The 22,080-nt window shown below is 45.1% G+C and overlaps 1 protein-coding gene across 4 annotated transcripts in view; it reads right to left on the bottom strand.

Annotated features, from left to right (window-relative positions):
• DHDDS (dehydrodolichyl diphosphate synthase subunit) overlaps positions 1-22,080 on the bottom strand; it is a 28,372-nt gene that overhangs the window by 4,641 nt on the left and 1,651 nt on the right. For all 4 annotated transcript variants that reach the window (XM_042951283.1, XM_042951282.1, XM_042951280.1 and 1 more), the window contains exons 3-8: positions 20,918-21,034; positions 17,950-18,092; positions 14,439-14,555; positions 13,422-13,523; positions 7,154-7,268; positions 5,065-5,172 (exon numbers count right to left, since the gene is read on the bottom strand). In XM_042951283.1, the coding sequence (XP_042807217.1) occupies positions 5,065-5,172; positions 7,154-7,268; positions 13,422-13,523; positions 14,439-14,555; positions 17,950-18,092; positions 20,918-21,034 (702 nt within the window). The remainder of the gene's footprint in view (positions 1-5,064; positions 5,173-7,153; positions 7,269-13,421; positions 13,524-14,438; positions 14,556-17,949; positions 18,093-20,917; positions 21,035-22,080) is intronic.

The raw sequence follows: 22,080 nt of genomic DNA, 5'->3' as shown, positions 1-22,080 counted from the left end.
GACTTGGCCTAGGTTACACACAGGGATAAAGTTCCCTCTGTTGGTTTCTCCATTACGGGAGCTTCTTGAGAGGTCTATGGGAAACGTGTGTTGTGCCTCTGGATAAGCTGCACTTTCTAGGGGTGGAGGGGAGAACCAGCGGCCTGCATATGGATGCCTGTCTGTCCAGCCTCCAAATGCTCTGGATCTACCTGCACAATTCAGAGGTGTTCTAAGTCTTCTCAGGTACTCAGTGTCAGAAAATCCGGGCTCAAGAAGTCCTAATAGTCAATTTCTCTCTCCCTGACCATACCGCCCACTGTCCCTGTATAACGGCCAGTCAGGGCATTAATAATTTCCTTAGAGACTTTTTGTACAGACCTTATGCGGTCTTGGTGCAAGAGCTCCATGGAGCTTGCTTTGAGAAATGGGGTTCTAACCTATTCATCTAAATCTCTCCTGGGCATTAAGCCTCTCTGCTCTTGTTTTCTCCTCAGCAGAGTGAGGGAACAAGATGTAATAGCCCCCCAGCACATAAATCCTTCAGTCCTCCACTACATTGCCTGGGCCTGGGCTGCAGGCATTTGGTTTCAAAACATTCATTAGCCAATGATAAGTCCTCCCGTAAGTCCTCACTTGCCGCAGTCGACATGCCCAGGTCAGTAGCACGGGGCATGCATTACTGAGGGCTGCCTGAGACAGCTACCCCTGCCAGAAATACAATGTACTGAAGCACCCCCGGGGGCTCCCTGCCTAGGGAACTGTACCAGGGACAGGATGAGCAGGGTGCCCTGAGTCTATGGCTTTTCTGGAGACAGGAGAACTCTGATGAAGAGCTCGGAGACACACGTGGGGAATGATGTTGGCCACCGTTCTCTGAAAAGGAACTCCTTTCCAGCTCTGCTCTCAGTACTTTAGGTGTATTAGCTTACTGAACCCTATCACAAACCAGTGAGGCAGGTATTATTATTAACATTACTCCTCTCGTTTTACAGAGGAGGAAAATGATACTCTGAAGGGTGACAGTCAGTCACAGAACTAGTAGGCAGCGCCATGATTCAAAGACAGGAATGTCTGAGACGACAGTTCAAGCTTTTACCTTTTCCTAAGAAGAAGATAGTGACTACCTGAATAAATAAAATAAAATAAAATAAAATAAAATAAAATAAAATAGAAATAAAATAGTTGACTGATTCAGCCTTGTGTTTAATCTCTGACAAATGCACCAAAGGAAGTTCAGTGGAGGGGATGCCTGGGTGGCTCAGTCGGTTAAGCATCCAACTTTGGCTCAGGTCATGATCTTGTGGTTCGTGGGTTCGAGCCCCATATCGGGCTCTGTGCTGACAGCTCAGAGCCTGGAGCCTGCTTTGGATTCTGTGCTTCCTTCTCCCTCTGCCCCTCCCCCCTTTCAAAAATGAATAAACTTAAAACAAAAAAAAAAAGGAAGTTTAGTGAGAACATGTATCTTCTGCAACACCATTCTTACAGACTAGGTGAAACAAACACTTCAGTGACCCCTTATGGACCTTCCAACCATGCAGCTTGTAACTGAGGATCAGAGGCTCTGCACTGCCAGCCCCCCTCCCCTGCTGATGTTTTCCCTGTCCTACTGCATCTGAGTCAAGATTTGCTCCTTCTGCCAGCCCCCATTCTCTAGGGCCGATGGGTGATCACCTGGAGACTGCCAAGGTCCCCTCAGATACCAAGGTCTGGCCCCAAACAGCTTGTAGCTGACTCCCTGCGTCCCTTAACACACACCAGGTACGCTCATCCCAGTGAGCTGCTCTAGGTCTAGATGCCACTTTCCTGCCCTCTGCCCTGGCTTCCTGCAGGAAGAAAGACACACTGTGCTGGGCTTAGAGCTACGGCGGCTCAGATTTTAACAGTGGGAATTTGGGAGATGGGACGGGAGCACAGACATGGAGGCGGAAAACTGAACAAGGAACCGGGAAGAAGAATCCAGTTTGGTCATACAATACAGGGTACACAGAAGGGAGACACTGGAAAGATCAGCAACCTGGTCCGAGGCCAGACTGGCGAGGATGTTGTTAGTTTGGAATCTACCCTCAGCTTCTGCTGAGGTGCTAAGATTTCTAGGAACAGAGCTCTGAGGACTCCTGGGTAGAGAAAGCCTGGCCAGGATCCCCAAAGGGGCTGCTAAAGAGTCAGGACAGTCAGTACTTCTGCTAGAACTTTGGTTTCCTCACTTTAAAAACTGCACCAGTAACGTCAGTATCTTACCTTCTTGTACTACATAGAATCTATGTCAAGGATGCCTGACGTGGTGAGAACTCAATAAATGTTTGCGGTTATGATTCACAGGTATATGACAGAACTCTTAATAGTCGTCCTCGAACATGTCCCCCCTCACCCCAGAAAACAGCAGAACTGTCCCCCCCAGCTGCCCAGGCCAAAGCCTAGATGTCTTGGTTCCTGGTAACATTAATATTTGTACTCATTTGTTTTATCCTCCAGGATACATAAGAGTTTCAGACTTACATCATCAACATGATCACTAACAAAAACCTCTTAAATAATGTTTAAATTTCCTTTTGGTTTGTACTATCCTTAGAATACATCCCCCTAAAGATGTACGGTAGAGAACTATGTTTGGGTTACGTAACTTGAATTATTTTCTCTATGGGTTATATTATTGACTTAGAGTTACTTTCATTTGTTTCTGTTTTCACATTTCTTTTTCCCCATCTCGGTCCACTCAGCCCTCCCCCTCCCTACATCACTCCCCCGCCACCCCCACCCCCCGCCTCGAAGCACATTCTCTCACCTGGACTACTGTAGGAGCTTGGTCCTTGACTCCTGCCTCCCTGAAAATCCTGAGTGATTTTTGCAAAATGTAAATCAGATCCTGTCAGTCCTTTGATCGAAATTCTTCAGTTGTGGTGCCATTGCCCACAAGGCTCTATATAACCAGAGGCCTGACTCCCTCCCAGCCTGCCCCACACCCTTCTCTCTCACGCAGGCTGGCCTGTCTGTTCTTCCACGACCCAAACTTGATAACCTCCGTATCCTTGCACTGCTGTTCCTTTTGTAGAGAATAATTCCTTACCCCCAGATTTTCACACATTTGGCTACTTCTCATCTTTTATACCATGGCATAAAAACCACCTCCTCAGAAAGGACTTCCTTGGCTGCTCCATTCAGGATCTCTTGCTTTCTTTATTACTAGCACACCACTCTACTTTCTTTGTGGCTTTATCACAATCTGAAATAATCTTACATATTTGTTTACTAGGTTATTATCTTCCTCAAGTAAGATTATAAGCTCCACGAAGGTAGGGACTCTCTAGTACCTGACTTATACTAGGCACTAGAGAAGAATGCAATGAATGAAATTGAGTCCTCTGACAGCCATGTGGGAAAGCATCTCAGAAACCCGAAATTATACAAAAGGGTTCTGAACAGCCAAACCAGAGATAAGAATATCCATACGCAAAAGCTCATGAACCAAGAATTCTCTGGGCTTCAGAGACCGTTTACTCTTACTTCATAGACATATTTCTAACAAGCTTGACTGACTGGTTTCCTTGCCTATAGCGGATTTAAATCAGTAACTAGGAAGAGAAGGTGGGATGCTGCCAAAATTAGCCTCTTGACTGGTAAAAAAAAAAGATGGAAGATGTACAAAAGCATACAAGAAATCCCAAAGCCAAGTATTTGGGGAGCATCTAGCTTGGGCAAACAGTCCCCCCTTCAAGGGCATCGCTGTCCAAGGAAGTGCTTCAAGACGGCAGTTGCCATTATCATTATTAGCATCACTAGAATGTGATTATTCTAATCATCATCATCGTTAGCAAGGGCCTGGTATATAGGTGTCAAGGATTATGTACAAGACACATTTCAGAAAGTTTCCCATCAAAAAAGGATAGAACAACAAAAAGGATAGACACAAATTTTGGTTCTTAAAGGAGCTTTGGTCATGTAGAAAATTCTGATACTCCTTCCCCACCGAGGGTGGATAATTGAGACTGTTGTTTTTCCTTTTACTTCAACAGAACTTCCTCTTTCAATTCCTCATATTCTGAGAACACTGACGAAGCATATGACCAAAGCTTCATGATTTGACGGACTTATTCCAGGAATTCTGGACTTGGGATTCACGGACAGGTTCTAGGGGTTATGTGAACTAAGTGTTTCAGTGATAGGTAGGATCCTACGCAAAATGCCACATGGTGGGTGTGATCTATGCAACTTTTCTAGGGAGATGGTCTACGGTTTTCATCAGATTCTCCAAGAGGATTAAGAAGCCTTGACTTAACATCATTGTTTCCTCCTGGCCATTATCTCTCTAGACTCCAGCACCAGCACCAGCTAAGGGTTCCAAAATCTGTGGCCTGGAGACAGTCACTCTGCCCCTCTCTTTCCATACTTGGAAAATGAAGACACCAAACCTGTGGGATTGCTGGAAGGGTTCAATGAGAAAACTTCCGCGAAAACAACGAAGTGCCTCAGGAGACCCTCAAAGTTAGCTGCCATCATCACACACACGCCCATTATGATTATTAAGAACTCTCATCGGATGCCGGCGACTCTGCCTCCGAATAAAACCTGTTTCAAGATCTGGTGATCAAAGCCGAACTTCAACTCTTGGCAGAACACAATTTTGTGTAATAGAAAGACAGTGCTATCTTGTCCTTAATCCCTTCTGGAAGAGGCTTGAATCTCGCATACTCCCACTTCTACAATCTTTGATTAGCTTAATACCGTCAGGGAATAACGGACAAGCTCCCTGAGAAGCCTTTCCTGGGTTTCTGTGGCAAAGAGACTAAAGATGTGTAAGTTGAATCCCAGTTCCGTCTCTTATTGGTTATGTGTCCTTAACAAAATAATTTCGATGGATTCACTTGCACGAGTGGGGCTGATAATACCTACGTCACTGGGATCTTGGGGGCATGCAACGAGATGGTACCTATAAAATGTTCACAGTGCCTGACCACAGTAAATAGGTTGTAGCTACTATCGTCACTAACACGCTTAGTAGCAAGTGCCTTGTGTAAGTTGTAGGTGGTCAATCAATGCTAACCTTTTCTTCTCTCACATCCAGTCAGACCAGCCCTGAGCTCTTACCTGGAGCATGCTATGGTTCATCTGGTACTGCAGGAGGGCCTCACAGAGGTTCCAAAATGTGTATTCCGGCCACAGAACGGGTTGGAACACCAAGCAGGAGTGGGAGGTCTGGTAAGCGGGGGAAGGAAGACAGTATAGTTTAGTAGCAGGTTGCTGGAACACCCTCTGGGTCAGGCTTCCAAAGGAGCGGGCTGAGCATGACCCAGGAGCCCGGAGATGAGCTGACACAGGCACCTTGAGCTGCCGCTGCCTCCGCTGCCAGCCCCAATTTACCTCACTCGTGGGGAGGGGTCATCTGAGGCACCTGCCCGCAGCGAGGCAGAACTAAAGCAAGACTAGATCAACATTCCCACCAGGATTTTTCTAAGAGCCAATTTTAGGACGATGAAATAACATCTGGATTATGTTATTGGCTCTTGGCCCTTAGAGGTCATCTGGGAGACATGTTGTCTGATAAAAGTCAGCAACGAACAAATGGTGGCTACTGTTGTTATTTTTAAGTAGCAGAGCAGGGCACAGTGGTTAAGATCACGGGCTCTGGGGCCAGACTGCCTGGCTTTGGATCCTAGCTCCACCATTTACCATCCATTTGACCTGAGGCAAGTTACTTAACCTCTCTGGGCCTCAGTCTCCTTGACTGTAAGACTGGGTAATAAGAATACCTGGTTTTTACAGTACTGTGAAACTTAAACGAGATCATGTACGTAAAACAGACTACAGAGCTGGGTGAACTTTAATAATAATCACTGATAGACGAATCCCTTTTGGAACATCTTGACAGCCACTGCTTGATCCCCTCAGTAGTGAGGAATTCAGTGCCTCAAGAGGGACAATTTGAGTTGTCAGACAGCTTGTTATGCAAAACCAATGTCACCTTCCTTGGAACTTCTACCAAGGTCTCCGGTCTTTTCTCTGGAACAAGTTTGTTTCTTCTTCAAAGCGACATTCTTTCAAATATTTGAAGGCTAGATTACAGCTGCCTGTTATTTGTCCTCAAGGTTGTAATGACTTGTTCAGTTTGCCTTTGCCAACTATAAATTTGAAGACAGCAGGGATTATTTCTGACGTGGCCATTGCCATATTCCCAGCACAAAGGAGGAACTCTATTTTTTTCCGAGGGAATAAACTGTCACCATGCCTCCCTTTTTCAGACCACTATCCTTCACTCATTCCTTATATATGACATGAGTTCCAGATTCCTTGCCATCCAGGTTGACAGGCTCTGTTAAGTCCTCCAGTTTACCAATGCAGTCTTTTAAAACTCAGTGCCCAGGAGTAAACTTTCCAGACATGATCTGACCAGCAGAGTAGACCACAGAAACGTAAGCTGCACATGCTTTCTTTCAATAAAGCCAAAGGCTGAAAGTATCTTCAGTAGCTAAATCATTTAAGACTTTAGTCCATTAAAATTTCTGGAACTTGCTTCTAAGTGGAGTCCCTCCAACCTCTCCTTGAACAAGGACTTCCTACGTCATGTGCCACTTAGGGGCCAAGTTAACAGACGATGGGGATTTTCTAGCAAACGCAAACTGATTTGGCTGTGAGCTTTAGGGGGGACCACTTACACTGGGGTAATGGAGCTGAGAGGCAACAGCAGGCCCCTAAGAAAGAGTCCGCATAGAGTTTATATTCCTTGTGGACTGTGCTTGCATAGACGCGGACATTAGTCTGAAGGAGACAGATGAGGAACTGCTCGAACCCAACGCAAGGTTCCAGCTCAGAGGCGCTGAAGTAACTGCTAGATTGCCAGGGCAGCAGCTTATGCTCAGGGACAGGGCGGAAGTCCAGTGCTTTGAACAGGGGCACAAGTGAGGTCTGCACCACAGCTGGATAGCCTTGATTTTCCTCTAGGCTCTTTAGACAGCAAGAACCACCCAGGCTGGCAAAGCCAGGGACAGATGAGGAAGGGACAGCAAATGTTCCCAGGCACAGTCTGGATACACTTCTCCAGATTCCCCCAACCCCACAACCCCGGTGCTCTGGTATTAGCACAGCTTGGGGTGGGGATGAGCCCCACTTAATCCGCCCTGTGGGCACAGTCACGGCTTTCAAGCTGACATAAACACAACGGTGGTTGCAAACGACTTACCTGCCAGAGCAAGAAGTCGCTGAGCCTCACTTCCCCAGAAGTCCGGATCAAGATGTCAGGGTGAGGGGAGTGGTTGGTATAGAGGCACTTATCAAGCAGAGACTCAGAAATATCACTAAGGTGAGTGAGGAAGAGACAAAGATAAGCACACATCTCTTTCTGGATTATTCTCGTGGTGAACTCATACTAAAGGCTTCCCAGTTTATAGAACACCATTAGCCAATACAAGCAGAAGGACCCTAACATCCAAATGAATGCATGATTTGAGTCCTCACAACTACACAAAGTATTTCTATCTTCATTTTATAGATAGGGAAACTGAGGCTAAGAAAAAATAAATAACTTGCTCAAGGTTATTTCACTACAGGCCTAACATCGGATGCACCTATGAGACTACGTCCTTCACTTAAAACGTCTTGTTTTTTAAAATGCACATATCTGACCCTGCAATTTGATGCAATACTAACACAACTATTTTTAATAAGTATGAATCTAAATGCACTGATTGGGAAAGATGTCTCAGATCTAACGTTGAAAAAAGCAAGCCTCAGAAAATACACAATGCAGAAAACATACGCACACACTCAAATACTCACATATATGAATCTATGTATCTACAAAGAAAAAGTTTAGAAAGACACACACCATATTATTAATAGTGATCACTTCTGGAAGGTTGGATAAGAAGGAAAGACTATCTTTATGTACTTTTGTTATTGTTGGAATTTATCATAAAGAACATCTTTTAAAATTTTTAAGTCATATGGGCCCTGAAACACCACAAAAAATCCACATTACTTAGGATTTAAAAGAACAGCAATACGCCCACCCCTCCTGTGTTTGTTAAGAGCTACTTTCTCAGGCAGACAGACATTTACAAAGGTGACGGAATGGAGACAGAATGGGGACCGCCACTATGGAAAGAGGGTATTTGCAAGGCTGGTGTCTGCTGGGTCCAAGAACACTGTTTACTGGTCCTTGCCAAGCACCAAGAGGCAGAATTTGGAATCTCTAAGTGGTAAGACTTGTATCTTGGGAAGGGTCTAGCAAGTAAAAGTTCTTAGTGGGAAGATTCTTCCAGGAGCAGGGTGAAAAAGAGAGATCTGGGCAGAGTATGTAAAACAAGACTCTACACTTACCAGCAGTGTGCCTTTGGGTAAGTCATTTCATCTCTCAGAGAGAGTGCTGCAAATCAGAGGGAGCTTTTTTTTTTTTTTTTTTTTTTTTGGTAACATCATATGGGAAACGATATTCACTTACGACTTGCAAAACGAAGGGCTCTAATTCAGATTTCCCTGATAATCTGATAGTCCTGTTTTAGCAGCATGGTCTTAATCCTCTAATTAAGAAATTTGAGACGCTGTATAATCCATGTAATTTCTCTACTCCCTTATCTTTGAAATGGGCAAATCTGTCCTACCTACTTATACGTTGTTTTAAGGGTCAAATGAAATGAAATACATTTTTTTAAAAAGTGATCTCTAGACCCAATGTGGGGCTCAAGCCCACGACCCTGAGTCACATGCTCAACTGACTGAGCTAGCCAGGGTCCCCGAGAAGTCATCTCTATTAAATAAAGTAAAATACCAACTTTCACCTATAAAATTAGAGTAGTTCACATTAAAGAAAAAAAAAAAAAAAAAAAAGGCTTGACAAGAATAAGGCGAAATGGACACATCCAGACCCAAATCTGGAAGAAGCCATCTACAATGCTGACAAGAGTTAAGTTTATAGATTTCGTTGGAGCCTTATTTGTAATAAGGAGAAATTAAAAACATCCTACATAACAAACAACTAGAATGATTAAGTAAATTAAAGCAAGATATATTCTGCGGCCATTAAAAATAACTTGAAAAATTACTGAAAACATGAGGCACGTGGGGCGCCTGGGTGGCTTAGTCAGTTAAGTGACCAGCTTAGGCTCAGGTCATGATCTCATGGCTTGTAGGTTCAAGCCCCGCGTCGAGTTCTGTGCTGACAGCTCAGAGCCTGGAGCCTCTTGGGATTCTGTGTCTCCCTCTCTCTCTGCCCCTCCCCTACTCATGCTCTATCCCTCTCTCTCAAAAATAAACATTAAAAAAACAAACAGGCATGGAAAAGGGCTCATATTACAACATCAAGTGAACACAGCATGATTCGGGTTGCAAAGTGTTCAGTGTGATTTCTTTGGTTATAAATACTTATGTCATTACTAGATTTGTGTTCTAAAAAGATGACTCTGGCTTAACCTCCAACCAGAGCTGATCACTACTTTTGTCAGCACCAGCTTGTGCCCTGTGCATCCATTACTGTGGTACACAGCACCGTGGATTACTCATTTGTGTACACGAACCACACTGTGGAGCTGCTTGAGGGCAAGCCCCCTGACACACGCATCTCTGTACTCTTGCTCTTCCAGCATAGGACCCTCTTGGGAGAGACTCCATACGTGTTTGAATAAATGAATGAATGAATCACTGAAAACAGATCTCAGAAATAAACACATGTTGGTTTTCGGAATGTGAGGAGCTTATAGGCTAAAAAAGTTTTTGAGGGGCGCCTGGGTGGCTCTGTCAGTTAAGCCTCTGACTTCAGCTCAGGTCATGATCTCACAGCTGGGGAGTTTGAGCCCTGCGTCGGGCCCTGTGCTGACAGCTCAGAGCCTGGAGCCTGCTTTGGAGTCTGGGTCTTCCTCTCTCTCTGCCCCTCCTCAGCTTGTGCGCTTCCTCTCTCTCTCAATAATAAGTAAATAAACTTAAATCAAACAAATTTTTAAAAGTAAAGACTAAAAATAACTTTTTTTTTATGACGTACCTGCAAACACCCCAGAACCCCTCACAAGTAGTAGACATCGTCATAGTTTGATGGGAAAAACCAACTCCGTTGATTAAACTCACACACAAATACTTAAGCATACAGGAAGAGCTAGAAAGATATATTTAAAATCAAAGTATTGCCAGGAACATTGGGGTGGGATCCTGGAAGATCTAAATTTTCACCTTTATATATCCAGTAGTTTGCAAATCTCTGAACGTGTATGGCCTTTGTAAAAGTATGTGTGTACCGGGGCTCTGATCGGCCCAGTGTGAGTAGAACACCAAGCTTTCTAAGGTTGTAGCCTCCTTACCCTGGTGACCCTGCCCAGCCCATGCCATGTCTGCTTGACTAATCCCATGTAGGTAAGTTACTAAGCCATGCAGGGCAAAGAAAACAAATACGGGAAAACTTACGGGGCAAGAAGAAGAAGATAAAGGTCAGTGATTATAGCAATATGTTCTGAATATCAATACACTGAACTAGGAGGCAAGATCAGGTTCCAGTTCGGGGCGTGAACACATACAAATCTACTTGCTAAATAGCATTCTTTCTTTGCAGCGTAAACGTTTGTCTCTTTATTTATTTTTTAAGTTTATTTTGAGAGAGAGAGAGAGAGAGAGAGAGAGAGAGAGAGAGAGACTGAGACTATGCAAGTGAGCAGGGGAGGGGAGGAGAGAGAAAGAGAGAGAAAATCCCAAGCAGGCTCTGCTCTGTCAGCACAAAGTTCAAAGTGGGGTTTGAACTCACGAACTATGAGATCATGACCTGAGCCAAAACCAAGAGTCGGATGCTTAACTGACTGAGTCACCCAGGTGCCCCAACATTTGTCTCTTTAAATGAAACATTCACTGTAAAACACAATAATACTGTGAACAACTATGAAATCACCCCACAAGTCAAGAATTAGAAAATTACAATGCACGTGCATCTACTCACACATCCTTCTTCTTCTTACAGATCTCATCTTCCTGCCTGCCCTCTGCCAACTTAACCAGCATTTTCATTTTTTTCCCCCCAACAGTTCATTTTCAATCCACGACCTAATTGACCTCTCTACAGGCTTCGACCCCGTTGCTCCCACCAATGCTCCCACCCTCCCAACCTGCACCAACCAATTCCCTCTTCTCTTGGCTTCTGTAATACTGACTGCCTGGTTTTCTTCCTGCCTTTCTGGCGGCTCATCTTCTTTTCTCCTTAAGGCTCACTCTCCTCTACCCAGACAGCAGAGCTTAGAGTTTCTCGGAACTGCATTCTCAGCCCTCTCTCCTTCTCACTCTAGACTCTCCTCAATGTACTCATGCCCTCTTTGCTTCGGTTACCAACTGCTCACAGATGACCTCCACACTGATATGTCCAGTCCCCATCCCTCCTCACAACTTTCGATCTGAGAGCTATGTTCTACATCTACCATATATCCCAAATCACACTCCTGACCTTCCTCCTCATACTGGATCTGCCCTCAGGGGTCTGTGGCACAGGAAGGGCACCACTCTGCACTGTTCCAGAAGTCAAAAACCATGCAGTCACTCATAACACATCCTTTCCCCAGACCCGGTCCATTAAGGCCTCTCGATTTTATCTATAATACTTCATGCAGTCGATTCGACCTCTTCCTCCTCCTCCCCCCCCCCCCCCAGTTCCATTCCAGGTAATCTATACCCGAATTATTCTAACAGCCTTTCTGCAACTGACAAACTCCTCACATTACCTCTTCTGTCCCCAGTTACTGCTTTTCCTTCCTTCTTTCACGACTTATTTCCTTGGCAAAGCCTTTCCTACCAGGTCTATTCCTCTTGCTATAAATTCTTTTTGTACTATACGCCAATGCTCATATAGCGTTTATCACCATTATAATTGTATATGAATGTGCAAAATAGATTATTGTCTGTTTCCTTTACCAGAGCTCCTTGAGAACAGGAAATATGTATTTTTATTCTTACCACTGTACTCCCTCTGTACAACAATGTGCTCGGCCTTTATGTGGCACTTTTAAAATGTTTGTTGAGTGAATAAATGACTGATTGAATGAATGAACTATGTGGCACAGAAAGACCACCCAGCTGTTGGAAAGGAAAAGGATTTATAGAATAATGTTAAAATCTGTCTCCTTATGGGGCACCTGGGTGGCTCAGTCTATTAAGTGTCTGACTTGATTTTTGCTCAAGTCATGATCTCATGGGTTCGTGAGATCAAGCCCTGAGTCGGGCTCTGTGCTGACAGTGCAGATCCTGCTTGGGATTCTCTCTCTCCCTCTCTCTCTGCCCCTTCCCTGCTCTCTTGCACACATTCATTCTCTCTCTCTCTCTCTTGCTCAAAACAAACAAACAAACAAACATTTAAAAAAAAAAACCAAGAAACAGAAAAACACCAAAAAGCCCCCACAAAAACCCTATCTCCTTTTCTTCTAATTCTATTCTCCCTGAGCAACTTTTTGATTTTTAATTAAGTTTCCCAGGTAAATCAAATTATCCCCAAGAAGGGAATCCAGAAAATTCCTGGGTCCCAAGATCCCAGATGCTAGAGGTAAAGGACAAGAACTCTGGAATCAGACAGCATTAGAAAGGAGTCACCTCTGGCGCTGACCGGCAGACTAGCCTGGGGGAAGGTCACTCTAATGCTCGGCTCAGTTTTCTCATCTATAAAATGGAGTAAAACACTCAAAGCTCTCACACAGGGGATTAATGACTGAATGAAATACAGCACATTACACACTGCCTGGGTTCTTTCTGCTGTTATTTTATTCTTGCTCTTATTAGTTTATTAATATTATTACCAAAGGTTACACTAATAATAACATGAGAGGGACCAAGTGGCTAGATGACTTCCAGCTCTAGAAATTAAGATCTCACGTTATTTATGAGGAACAATTTTCTTTTCGAAAAATACGAGTCTTGCATGAAACTGTAATATGAAGAGACCTAAGGACTATACCCCCCAACAAGCTGTGTTCCTGAAAAATCATTCTAGGAAAAACACTGCCAAAGGGCCAGGAGGACGTCTTTTTCTTCTTCTTCTTTTTTTTTTTTTCTAAAGATTGTATTTTTAAGTAATATCTACACCCAAGTGGGGCTTGAACTCATGACCCTGAGATCAAGAGTCTCATGCTCTACAAAGTCAGCCAGCCAGGCGCCCCATGGAGGCCTATTTTTTTTTTTTTTTTTTAATTCCAGTACAGTTAACACAGTGTTATATTAGCTTCAGGTGTAAGAACATCATTTTTTAGTGAATGCCTCGGACGTGCTATCCGTTATACCATTTTTCTGGGGCTTCTTAGTGTTTGGTGAACACAGAAATTCTGAAGTGAGCTATAACAAGCCAATCCTAAACTCTATGGGGGGGGTGGGGGGGCAGGTGAATCATGCCCCAAATCTGTCCACATGTATCCCCGATTTGACTCCTGGCCCAAGTACATGGCGCGGGAAGTACACGCCTGGTTTCCCTACCAGTTACCACGCTAAACAACTAAGGGTACCTGGGGTCCAGCAGGCCTTGCTCCACTCCCCAGGCCATCTCTCTCACAGCATTACTGATCTCATGACGGGACGTGTATGCAAAGCAGACATTGAGGAAACACCTGAGAAAGGAAGACGAGAATAATTTAGCAGAGGACAGGGACTAAGGACTGGAGTCACTGCTTGCGGGGCACCGCTTCCCCGCAAGAGCAAAAAATACCAAATGGCAATCATGGCTATCACTGAAAGGTGAGATGATGAATTGTGTTTTCCAAGTTTTCTTAGAATGACCATGTCATTAGTTTTGTAACAAGGTGAACACTAAATGACACATACGAGCCTCCCTCCTACTGCCAACCAGCTTTCAGAGGATGTAATCTACTGTGATATTAGCACAAGCAAAGTAGAATACGAGGCAAATCTCATGCAAACTAATCCACTGCCAAACACATATTATAATCCAAAGGCACACATAATGAAGTCTGGATTACTGAACTCTCTTCGCCTCTGCACCTGCGTGACCTCCCAATATCAACCTATTCATGGGTTAAAGGAGTGGAACAGGAAAAAAATTTCTTCAAGGATCTGTCTTCAGAGACAGGGATACAGTGTAGACAAAGGTGGGGTATCAGGTCCTGGCAAGTCCGGGCCGGTCCTCAAGAACCCTGATCCAGAGCTCAAGGCCATATCCACAGCTCATCCACTCTATAGCCCTCATTTCCGCCCTGTCCTCTGACAAGTAAAATAATAATTATTATTATGTACATGTGCATATGTAAACATACATGTATATGTATATCTTGCGGGGGGATAGACACATGAAGGAAGAGAATGAAAAACTACGTATGTGCACATGTAACATGGTATTAAGGACCATCTCTGGGCTGTGCTGCAGATGCAGGAAGTCTCTAAGCATCTCAAACCCCTCTTTGCCTCTTGTACCAAATGCACACCCAGAAAGACCCAGCACGTCTCTTTAAAGCTAGCAGGGAGTCCAAGATTGATACAGGTCCCTCAGAGGAAATCTGAACACTTACTTGTTGTAGTTCTTGGTGGCCTGTACCGCCTGTGCAATCAGCTCCTGGAGATCCAAGGGCAACAAATGCAGATCGCCCAGGACCCGGATGCATACCCCATGCTTCTGCAGTTTCTCCCTGGTCAGGAAAAGGAGGCGGGGTTGGAACAGAGAGCCTGTGGAGCTGGAAAACTGATGACACTCACCTCCCGGTTTCTAAGTGCTTTCCTGTGTGTGTCAAGCACTGTTCTATGCAGTATTCTGTGCAGTATTTCACTGCATCCCCTCCACGACTCTGACAGGAGTTCAGCACATTCCCCATTCTCCAGCAGGAAACTGAGGCTCAGGCACGATAGTCAGAGACTGCCCAAGGTCAAACGGCCATCAAGCGCGGTATCAGAAAGAACTGAGTCTGTCTGGGGTGCCCAGGTGGCTCAGTCGGTTAAGCGTCTGACTCCATTTCGGCTCAGGTCATAACCTCCCATTTTGCGAATCTGAGCCCCGCGTCGGGCTCTGCGCTGACAGTGCGGAGCCTGCTTGGGAGTCTCTCTCTCCCCCCAGCCCCTCTCTCTCAAAACAAATATAAATAAACTTAAAAAAATAATTGGAAAAGAAACCCAGGTCTGTCTGATTTGAGAACCCGAACCCAAATTCTTTACCACACATTACACCGCTTCATGTGTCCTTGTGGGCAAGTTGCATTTTATGTACTTAGTCCCGTTTTGACAGGAGAATAAATTCAAGGGGAGGAGCTGTATTATTCATTACTTCTGTACCTTCTGGTGAAATATGTTAATAACAGCAACATCTAACATTAAGTTTATGTTTACTAAGTGCCAGATGTTGGTCTAAGTGCTTCACACGCATCAACACATCCCACCCTTACCCCAACCTTTGAGGCAGAGACCACTATCATTCCCCTTTTATTGACGAGGAAACTGAGGCACAGGGAGGTTAGGTTATTTGCTCAACCCCAGACAGCTGGTGGGTGGAAAGCTGAATTTGAACCTAGGGAGTCTGGTTCCAGGGCCTGTCCTCTTCATCATGGCATTTCACTGCCTCCATACCGTAATTCCCAAACTCTGCACAGTGAGCATGAATTCAGTTACCCAACCAGCTTCCCTCACCTGGGGATGCTAGGGAGAAACTCAATGACTAGCGTTTGGAAAATGGGAACTTAATAGCAAGAAGTATACTGCAAGGTGGGGTATCAGGCATGTCCTGGAGAACCCTGATCCAGAGTGCAAGGCCACACCTTAACAGCTTATCCACTCTATAACCCTCATCACTTTTCTTCGAGGGTGAAGCAAGATCTAACCACGTATTTTTGAGAATCCACTGAAGCGGCCACAGACAGGTGACTTGAGTGACATCTATAGGGAAGGAGAGGCAAAAGCCCTGGCAAGCAGCCAGGAGATCTGGGTTCCCAACCCGGTTCTGCCGTGAGCTTGCTGTGTGACCATGGGCAAGTCTTTCACTTCTGTTCATTCTAGGGTTGTTTCCCAACTGATGAAACTGAATTAGGTCAGTGGTTTTCCCAACCTTCCTTTCGCTAAGAGCTCTTTCTTCATAATAAGTGTTACTCAGAAGCCCAATATATACGACAAGTAAAATGCCAACCGGCACCCTGTGCCCTATTCCCTCTGGCTTCTTTGTATACCCACTGCTCAGAACTCTGAGGTTCTGGGGCACATTGTTGGAAAGCCACTGTTAAAATCTCTTCTTGTTCTGTCCAGGACTTTAGAACCTAAGACTGTTTCCTCTACTGCTGAATGAAGACAGTGACCTCAGTAACTCCTCTACCTCCGTGTATTTTGATCTTTCAGGAACTGTAAGATTACTTCCTGTGTTTCGGACGTCAGCGTAGTAGACCACAGCTCAGCTCTGGAGTTGGAAAGATCTTGTCTGTCTTGGCTCCGCCTATCCAATAGCTGTGTGACCCAGCAGGCAAACCTAAGCTTCTCTGGTTTTTACTTTCCTCCTCGCTACAATTGGGATGATAATATTTGTCTCATAGGATAATGTGAATATGAAATGAGAATACATGTTAGGCTCAGGACCTGGCACATAGTATAAGCACTTTAAAAAGGTGAAATTAGGGACACCTAATTCCGTGTGGCTCAGTAGGTTAAGCGTCCAACTTCGGCTCAGGTCATGATCTCACGATCCATGAGATTGAGCCCTACACCAGGCTCTGTACTGCCAGCTCAGAGCCTGGAGTCCGCTTTGGATTCTGTGTCTCCCTCTCTCTCTGCCCCTCCCCTGCTCACGCTCTGTTCTCTCCCCCCTCAAAAATGAATAAACTTAAAAAAAATTTTTTTAAAGGTGAAATTAGTGTGAATAACAGAAGAATCTGAACCACCCCCAGCCCCTTGGGTGGGAACTCTGAGCCACACGGGCTCTGCTGGGGACCAGGAAGCAATGTCTCTGGCTGAGTCTCATCATCCAATATGGACAGAGAAGCCCGGCCACCCTCCCACCACCAGACCCAGACAGGGACAGAGATGACAAAAACTGTTTAGGCCCAGCTCCACTGGTCCTCTAGGCTCTCTATTCTCTCCCTGGTCTTGGTATGGGAGGAGCTGGGCAGAAAAGGGCTGTTATGAAGATTCTGGGACAGTCCTGGCTGGAAAGGCTTCCATGCTTTCAAGCAGATAATCTCCATCAGACTTCTTCTCTGCCCCTGTCTGGCATTGCTCCCTAAGTAAGCTTAAACTTCATGACAGCTAAGAATCGTACTGACTCTTCCCGGTAAAGGCCTCTTAGACATCATCTGTCCCTTCCAAGAGAACATGCACAGCAATATAGTAACTTTTCAGGGATGACTACGTGGCAGAAAAGGACTTTTTCAATGTTTCTCTCATGCTACTCCCTGATCACGGTTTATCGGTCATGGGGTAGAAATCTGATGCAAGTGGGGTATTAATTACGGGCTTTAGTTCATTCTGGGCTGCTGTCTTGAAGCAGAGAAAGGTGGAACGCAGAGAGAAGGAAGAGGCGCTATCTAATGGATTTCAATTCCTGGTTTCAGTTTTGCTTGAGGCTGGCTATACTCATCCTTGCATTCTGTGAAATACCTCTATATCCTCAGATAATTAAATGCCCCCTTTAAAAAAGGGGGTGGTGGTGGTGGTGGTGGTGGAGAAAAACTAGCTTGCCATCAAAGAGACCTGACTGGGGTGCCTGGGTGGCTCAGTCAGTTAAGCGTCTGACTCTCTGTTTCAGCTTAGGTCTTGATCTTGTAGTTTGTGAGATCGAGCCCCACATCAGGCTCTGCATTGACAGCATGAAGATGTTGGAGATTCTCTCTCCCTCTCTCTCTCTCTCTCTCTCTCTCTGCCTCTCCTCTACACACTCTTTCTCTCTCAAAATAAAATAAATGAACATAAAAAAAAAAAGAGAGAGAGAGAGAGACCTGACTAACATTAAAAGGGTTTAGAGGTCCCTAAATAAGCCTCAGGTAAGAGCGTTGAGGGTCAGTGTGGGGCTGGAGGTGGTGTAAGAACACACTCCCCCATCCCATGGCATCTTACTGTTCTTCCATCAAGCGGCTGAACTTCTGCCGGGCCAGATCCATTAGCCCGTCTACCTCACTCTTGGAGCGTTTGAAGTTCTCAATGCTGAACGCGTAGACCGTCACCTCTAGGATGCCCAGGTTCAAACACCAGCGCAGAGTCTGAGAGGGAGAAGGCAAGGAGCTAGGATACAAGGAAGGGAAATAAGAGATGCCTCCGCCCCGACTCAGTGTTGGAGGTGAGAGGCAGACTCTTCTCCTCCCCAAACCAGGTAAAGCTAGGACAACACCAGTGTTTCTGTCAGAATAGCAAACCAAGTAAGTAGAAAGCCACCACTTGAGAATATGAAAAATGTGAACTTAGTGAGGAGTGCTATGCTGGTATTGTTGGTTTACTGGAAAGAACTCTTCACTGAGAGAGTTCTAGGTTCTAGTCTCAGACTCCACCATGCGCTTGCTATGTGACTGTAGGCAAATCATTTAACCTCTGTGGGCCTCAGTCTCCTTATCTGTAAAACAGGAGCACAGTCCATCCCTTGCAAGGTGGCTGAAGACCGATATAAAACACCAGGTTTTATTATTCTCGGCACAACTTCATTATTCCATTAGACTGAGAGGCTGATGAGTTCTAAGAATACAGGCAGCAAGTGCACAGCCGTGTAGCAGTGAAGTCTGCAAAGGGTTTTCGCATTCATTATTTCATTCGATTCTCCCAACAGCCCCTTGAGAATGTCATGACTGTTTTCATGCTTACTTTATAGATGAGAAAACCTGAGGCTCAGACAGTAGATGAAATGTGTCAGAAGGCCACAGCCCTACCATACGAGTCCGTTCTGTGAAGTTCTAGAACAGCAAGACCTCAACTCTAGTGACAGAAATCAGAACAGTGGTTGCCTGAAGAGGGGAAGAGGAAGTGGGACAGGGTTTGACTGGGAAGGGAGGAGCACAAGGGAACTTTCTGGAGAGGTGGAAATGTTCTGTCTTGACAGGGGTACAGATTAGACAGGTAAATGCAACTGTCAACCACACACCCCCCCCCCCCATTCTGTGCATTTCACCAGATGAAATTATACTTCAGTGAAAAGAGAAGTGAAACTCCTATGTAAAGCCGGGCCCCTGGGGCTGCTCTAATCCAGAGCCACTAAGGGCAGAGAGCGGACTAGAGCTGAGAACGGCAGTGTTGAGACAGGGAGCCTGTCTCCACAGGGGACACAGACATTCAATCAGAACTGAACTTGAAGAAGAAACAAAGCAGAAGAGCTGCCTTTCTAATCCCTTAACACACATACATGAAATTCGTTGCCACCTTGGGAAAATGACCTGTGAGAGCTTCACCCCGGAACAGGCTCAGGCTCTACACACCTTACAGGGAAGCCACCCTTCGGCTGGCACATCTGGATCAGAACCTACCACTGACTGGAGTCAATATAGCTGTTAATAATCACAACTTCAACTTTTTGAGCGCTGCCTTTATGCTAAGTCCTGTGCTACGTGCTTTTCACTGTGCCATTTTGTTTATTCCTCACATCATCTCTGGAGGTAGAGATTACTGCTGTTCTCATTTTACTGACGAAGAAACTGAGGCAAAGGGAAGCTGTGTAACCTGCTGCAGGCCACAGCGCCCGGAAGCGGCAGAGCAAGGGTTACAATGAGTTCTGAGCGACTCCAGACCGTAAGCTCCTCGGCGCTAGGCAAATCTGCCTCTTACTTAGTCGCAAAAGAGAAGCTGGGGTCAGCAAACCAGAAGACCACCTCAGCGTGTTAGGGAGCCCCACAGCCACTCACTCAAGGCCAAAAAGATCAATGCTCTGGCATCAGGCCATGTTCTTGTGCTGGGAAGCTGAGGTCTATCCAGACCATATTTCCATTCTTCTTAAAGTCAGCTTCACAGCAACAGACAATATTCCATTCTTCTTGTTAAATTTAACGTTTTCCAATTTACAACAGGTATTAAAACTGTAAAACGGGGCACGTGGGTGGCTCAGTCGGTTGAGCGACCGACTTCCGTTCAGGTCATGATCTCACAGTTCATGAGTTCAAGCTCCACATCGGGCTCGCTGCTGTCAGCACAGAGCCCATTTAGGATCCTCTCTCCCTCTCTCTCTCCCCTTCCCCTGCTGTGCTCGCTCAAAAACAAAAAACAAAAAACAAACATAACTGTAAAATGCCCATGACCTTTGCTTAGAGTGGTGACTCGGGCTGTCTGGCACTTTTCCTAGTGTAAGCACTAAAAGGCCTCAGGCAAATCAGGATAGGTATAGTCACCCTACCTTTGTTCCAGAAATGTCACTTCAAAAATTTATTCTAAAATTGAACTGTTTAAGGGGCGCCTGGGTGGCTATGTCAGTTAAGCATCTGACTCTTGGCTTTGGCTCAGGTCATGATCTCACGGTTCGTGAGTTCGAGCCCCGCATCGGGCTCTGTGCTGACAGCGTGGAGCCTGTTTGGGATTCTCTCTCTCTCCTTCTCTCTCTGTCAAAACAAGTAAGCTTAAAAAGAAATTATTAAAAAAAATGAACTGTTATAATGTCTGGTAATAGTGGAACAGCTAAACAACTTATGTCAGATCCTTATGATAAAATATTCCACAGGCATTAAAACATATAGGTAGAAAACCTATGTATATACACCTAGAAAAGGACTTGCCAAAATCTCGTGTAAAACAAGGTTACTGAAGATACATATGTCATTTTTATAAATGTTAAGTCACGTTAGAACATATTACAAGGACTGGGATGAGGCCCAGAAAACTATAAACTATTGATACACTAAGGTGTAAGGGAAGTCAATTTTGTTCTTGTTTCTAATATTTTGTGATGATTCACTCTGTAATTTGATTTCTGTTAATGCTGATATGAGACCCATAACAAGCAAGCAAGTGATAAAGAGCTATAAAAAAAATACTGTCAAACCACAGCAAACTCAGCACCTGATTTTCTAGCTACAGTCCAGTTCTCCATAGACCGTTCCCTGCCACCCACACTCACCTCAGCCAGCTTGTTGAAGCCCTGTGAGTGGCCTTCCTGCCGCTCTACTTGGCACTTCTTGGCGTAGCGACGGTTTCCATCCATTATAAAGGCAACGTGTTTCGGCACTGGGCCTGCCTGGGAAGTGAGAAGACAAGTGATCGGCACAGAGAGCCACGAAACCCCAAGCTGATAGGCTTGAGTTCTATGATAAAAGCCCCCTGAGGAAGGGAACTGGGTATTCTGTGCTTTGGCTCAATAAATGGGTATTAAGCACTTTTACTTATGCATGTATTTATTTATATGGAGCACTTACTATACGTCAAGTACTATGCTAGGCTTTTTATACTTCATCTAAGTTTTTTTGGTTTTTTTTTTTTTTCATATAAACCTATAAAGTAGGGGCGCCTGGGTGGCGCAGTCGGTTAAGCGTCCGACTTCAGCCAGGTCACGATCTCACGGTCCGTGAGTTCGAGCCCCACGTCAGGCTCTGGGCTGATGGCTCAGAGCCTGGAGCCTGTTTCCGATTCTGTGTCTCCCTCTCTCTGTCCCTCCCCCGTTCATGCTCTGTCTCTCTCTGTCCCAAAAATAAATAAACGTTGAAAAAAAAAAAAAAAATTTAAACCTATAAAGTAAATAGCAGTGTCTTCATTTCACAGGTGGGAAAAAAAAGTCTCAGAGAGGTCAAGTGACTTCCACAAGTCACACAGCTAAGAAAAGGCAAAGTGGGAATTCACACGGAGGTCCGTATGCTTTTAGAACTCATTTTTAACCACATGCTCCTGACCACCACTTTGGTTTCGTGTCTCCACCTGGCAGGCACAGGAACGATATTGATGGCTGTGGTCCAGTGCAAGGGTATCCTCCACAGAAAAGAGGAATCCACTCGATCCAATCGCTGCCACACAGGAATGGGGGCCCAACGTCACTGATCTTCCAATTACATAAGAGAAGCCAAGCATCAGGACTTGTATCAAAATGTAAATGTCAAGAGCCATTTCAAAGCAAACAAAAAAGACATTTTGGGGGCCAACAAAACTTCTTATCTGGCGTATAGCAGCCTTTAGTTGTCTATCACAGCAAAAATTCACTCCTTAGCCTAATTTCACTGGCCTTAGGGCCTCTTCACTGACTGCTTCCTTTGCACCTCTCCAACAGTTTTGGCTTTTGTCCTCTACATGTAG

The sequence above is a fragment of the Panthera leo genome, chromosome C1 (genome assembly GCF_018350215.1).
Source record: "Panthera leo isolate Ple1 chromosome C1, P.leo_Ple1_pat1.1, whole genome shotgun sequence".
Taxonomy (NCBI): domain Eukaryota; kingdom Metazoa; phylum Chordata; class Mammalia; order Carnivora; family Felidae; genus Panthera; species Panthera leo.
The sequence above is the reverse complement of the archived record's forward strand: the minus strand, read 5'-3'. Positions and strand labels throughout refer to the sequence as shown.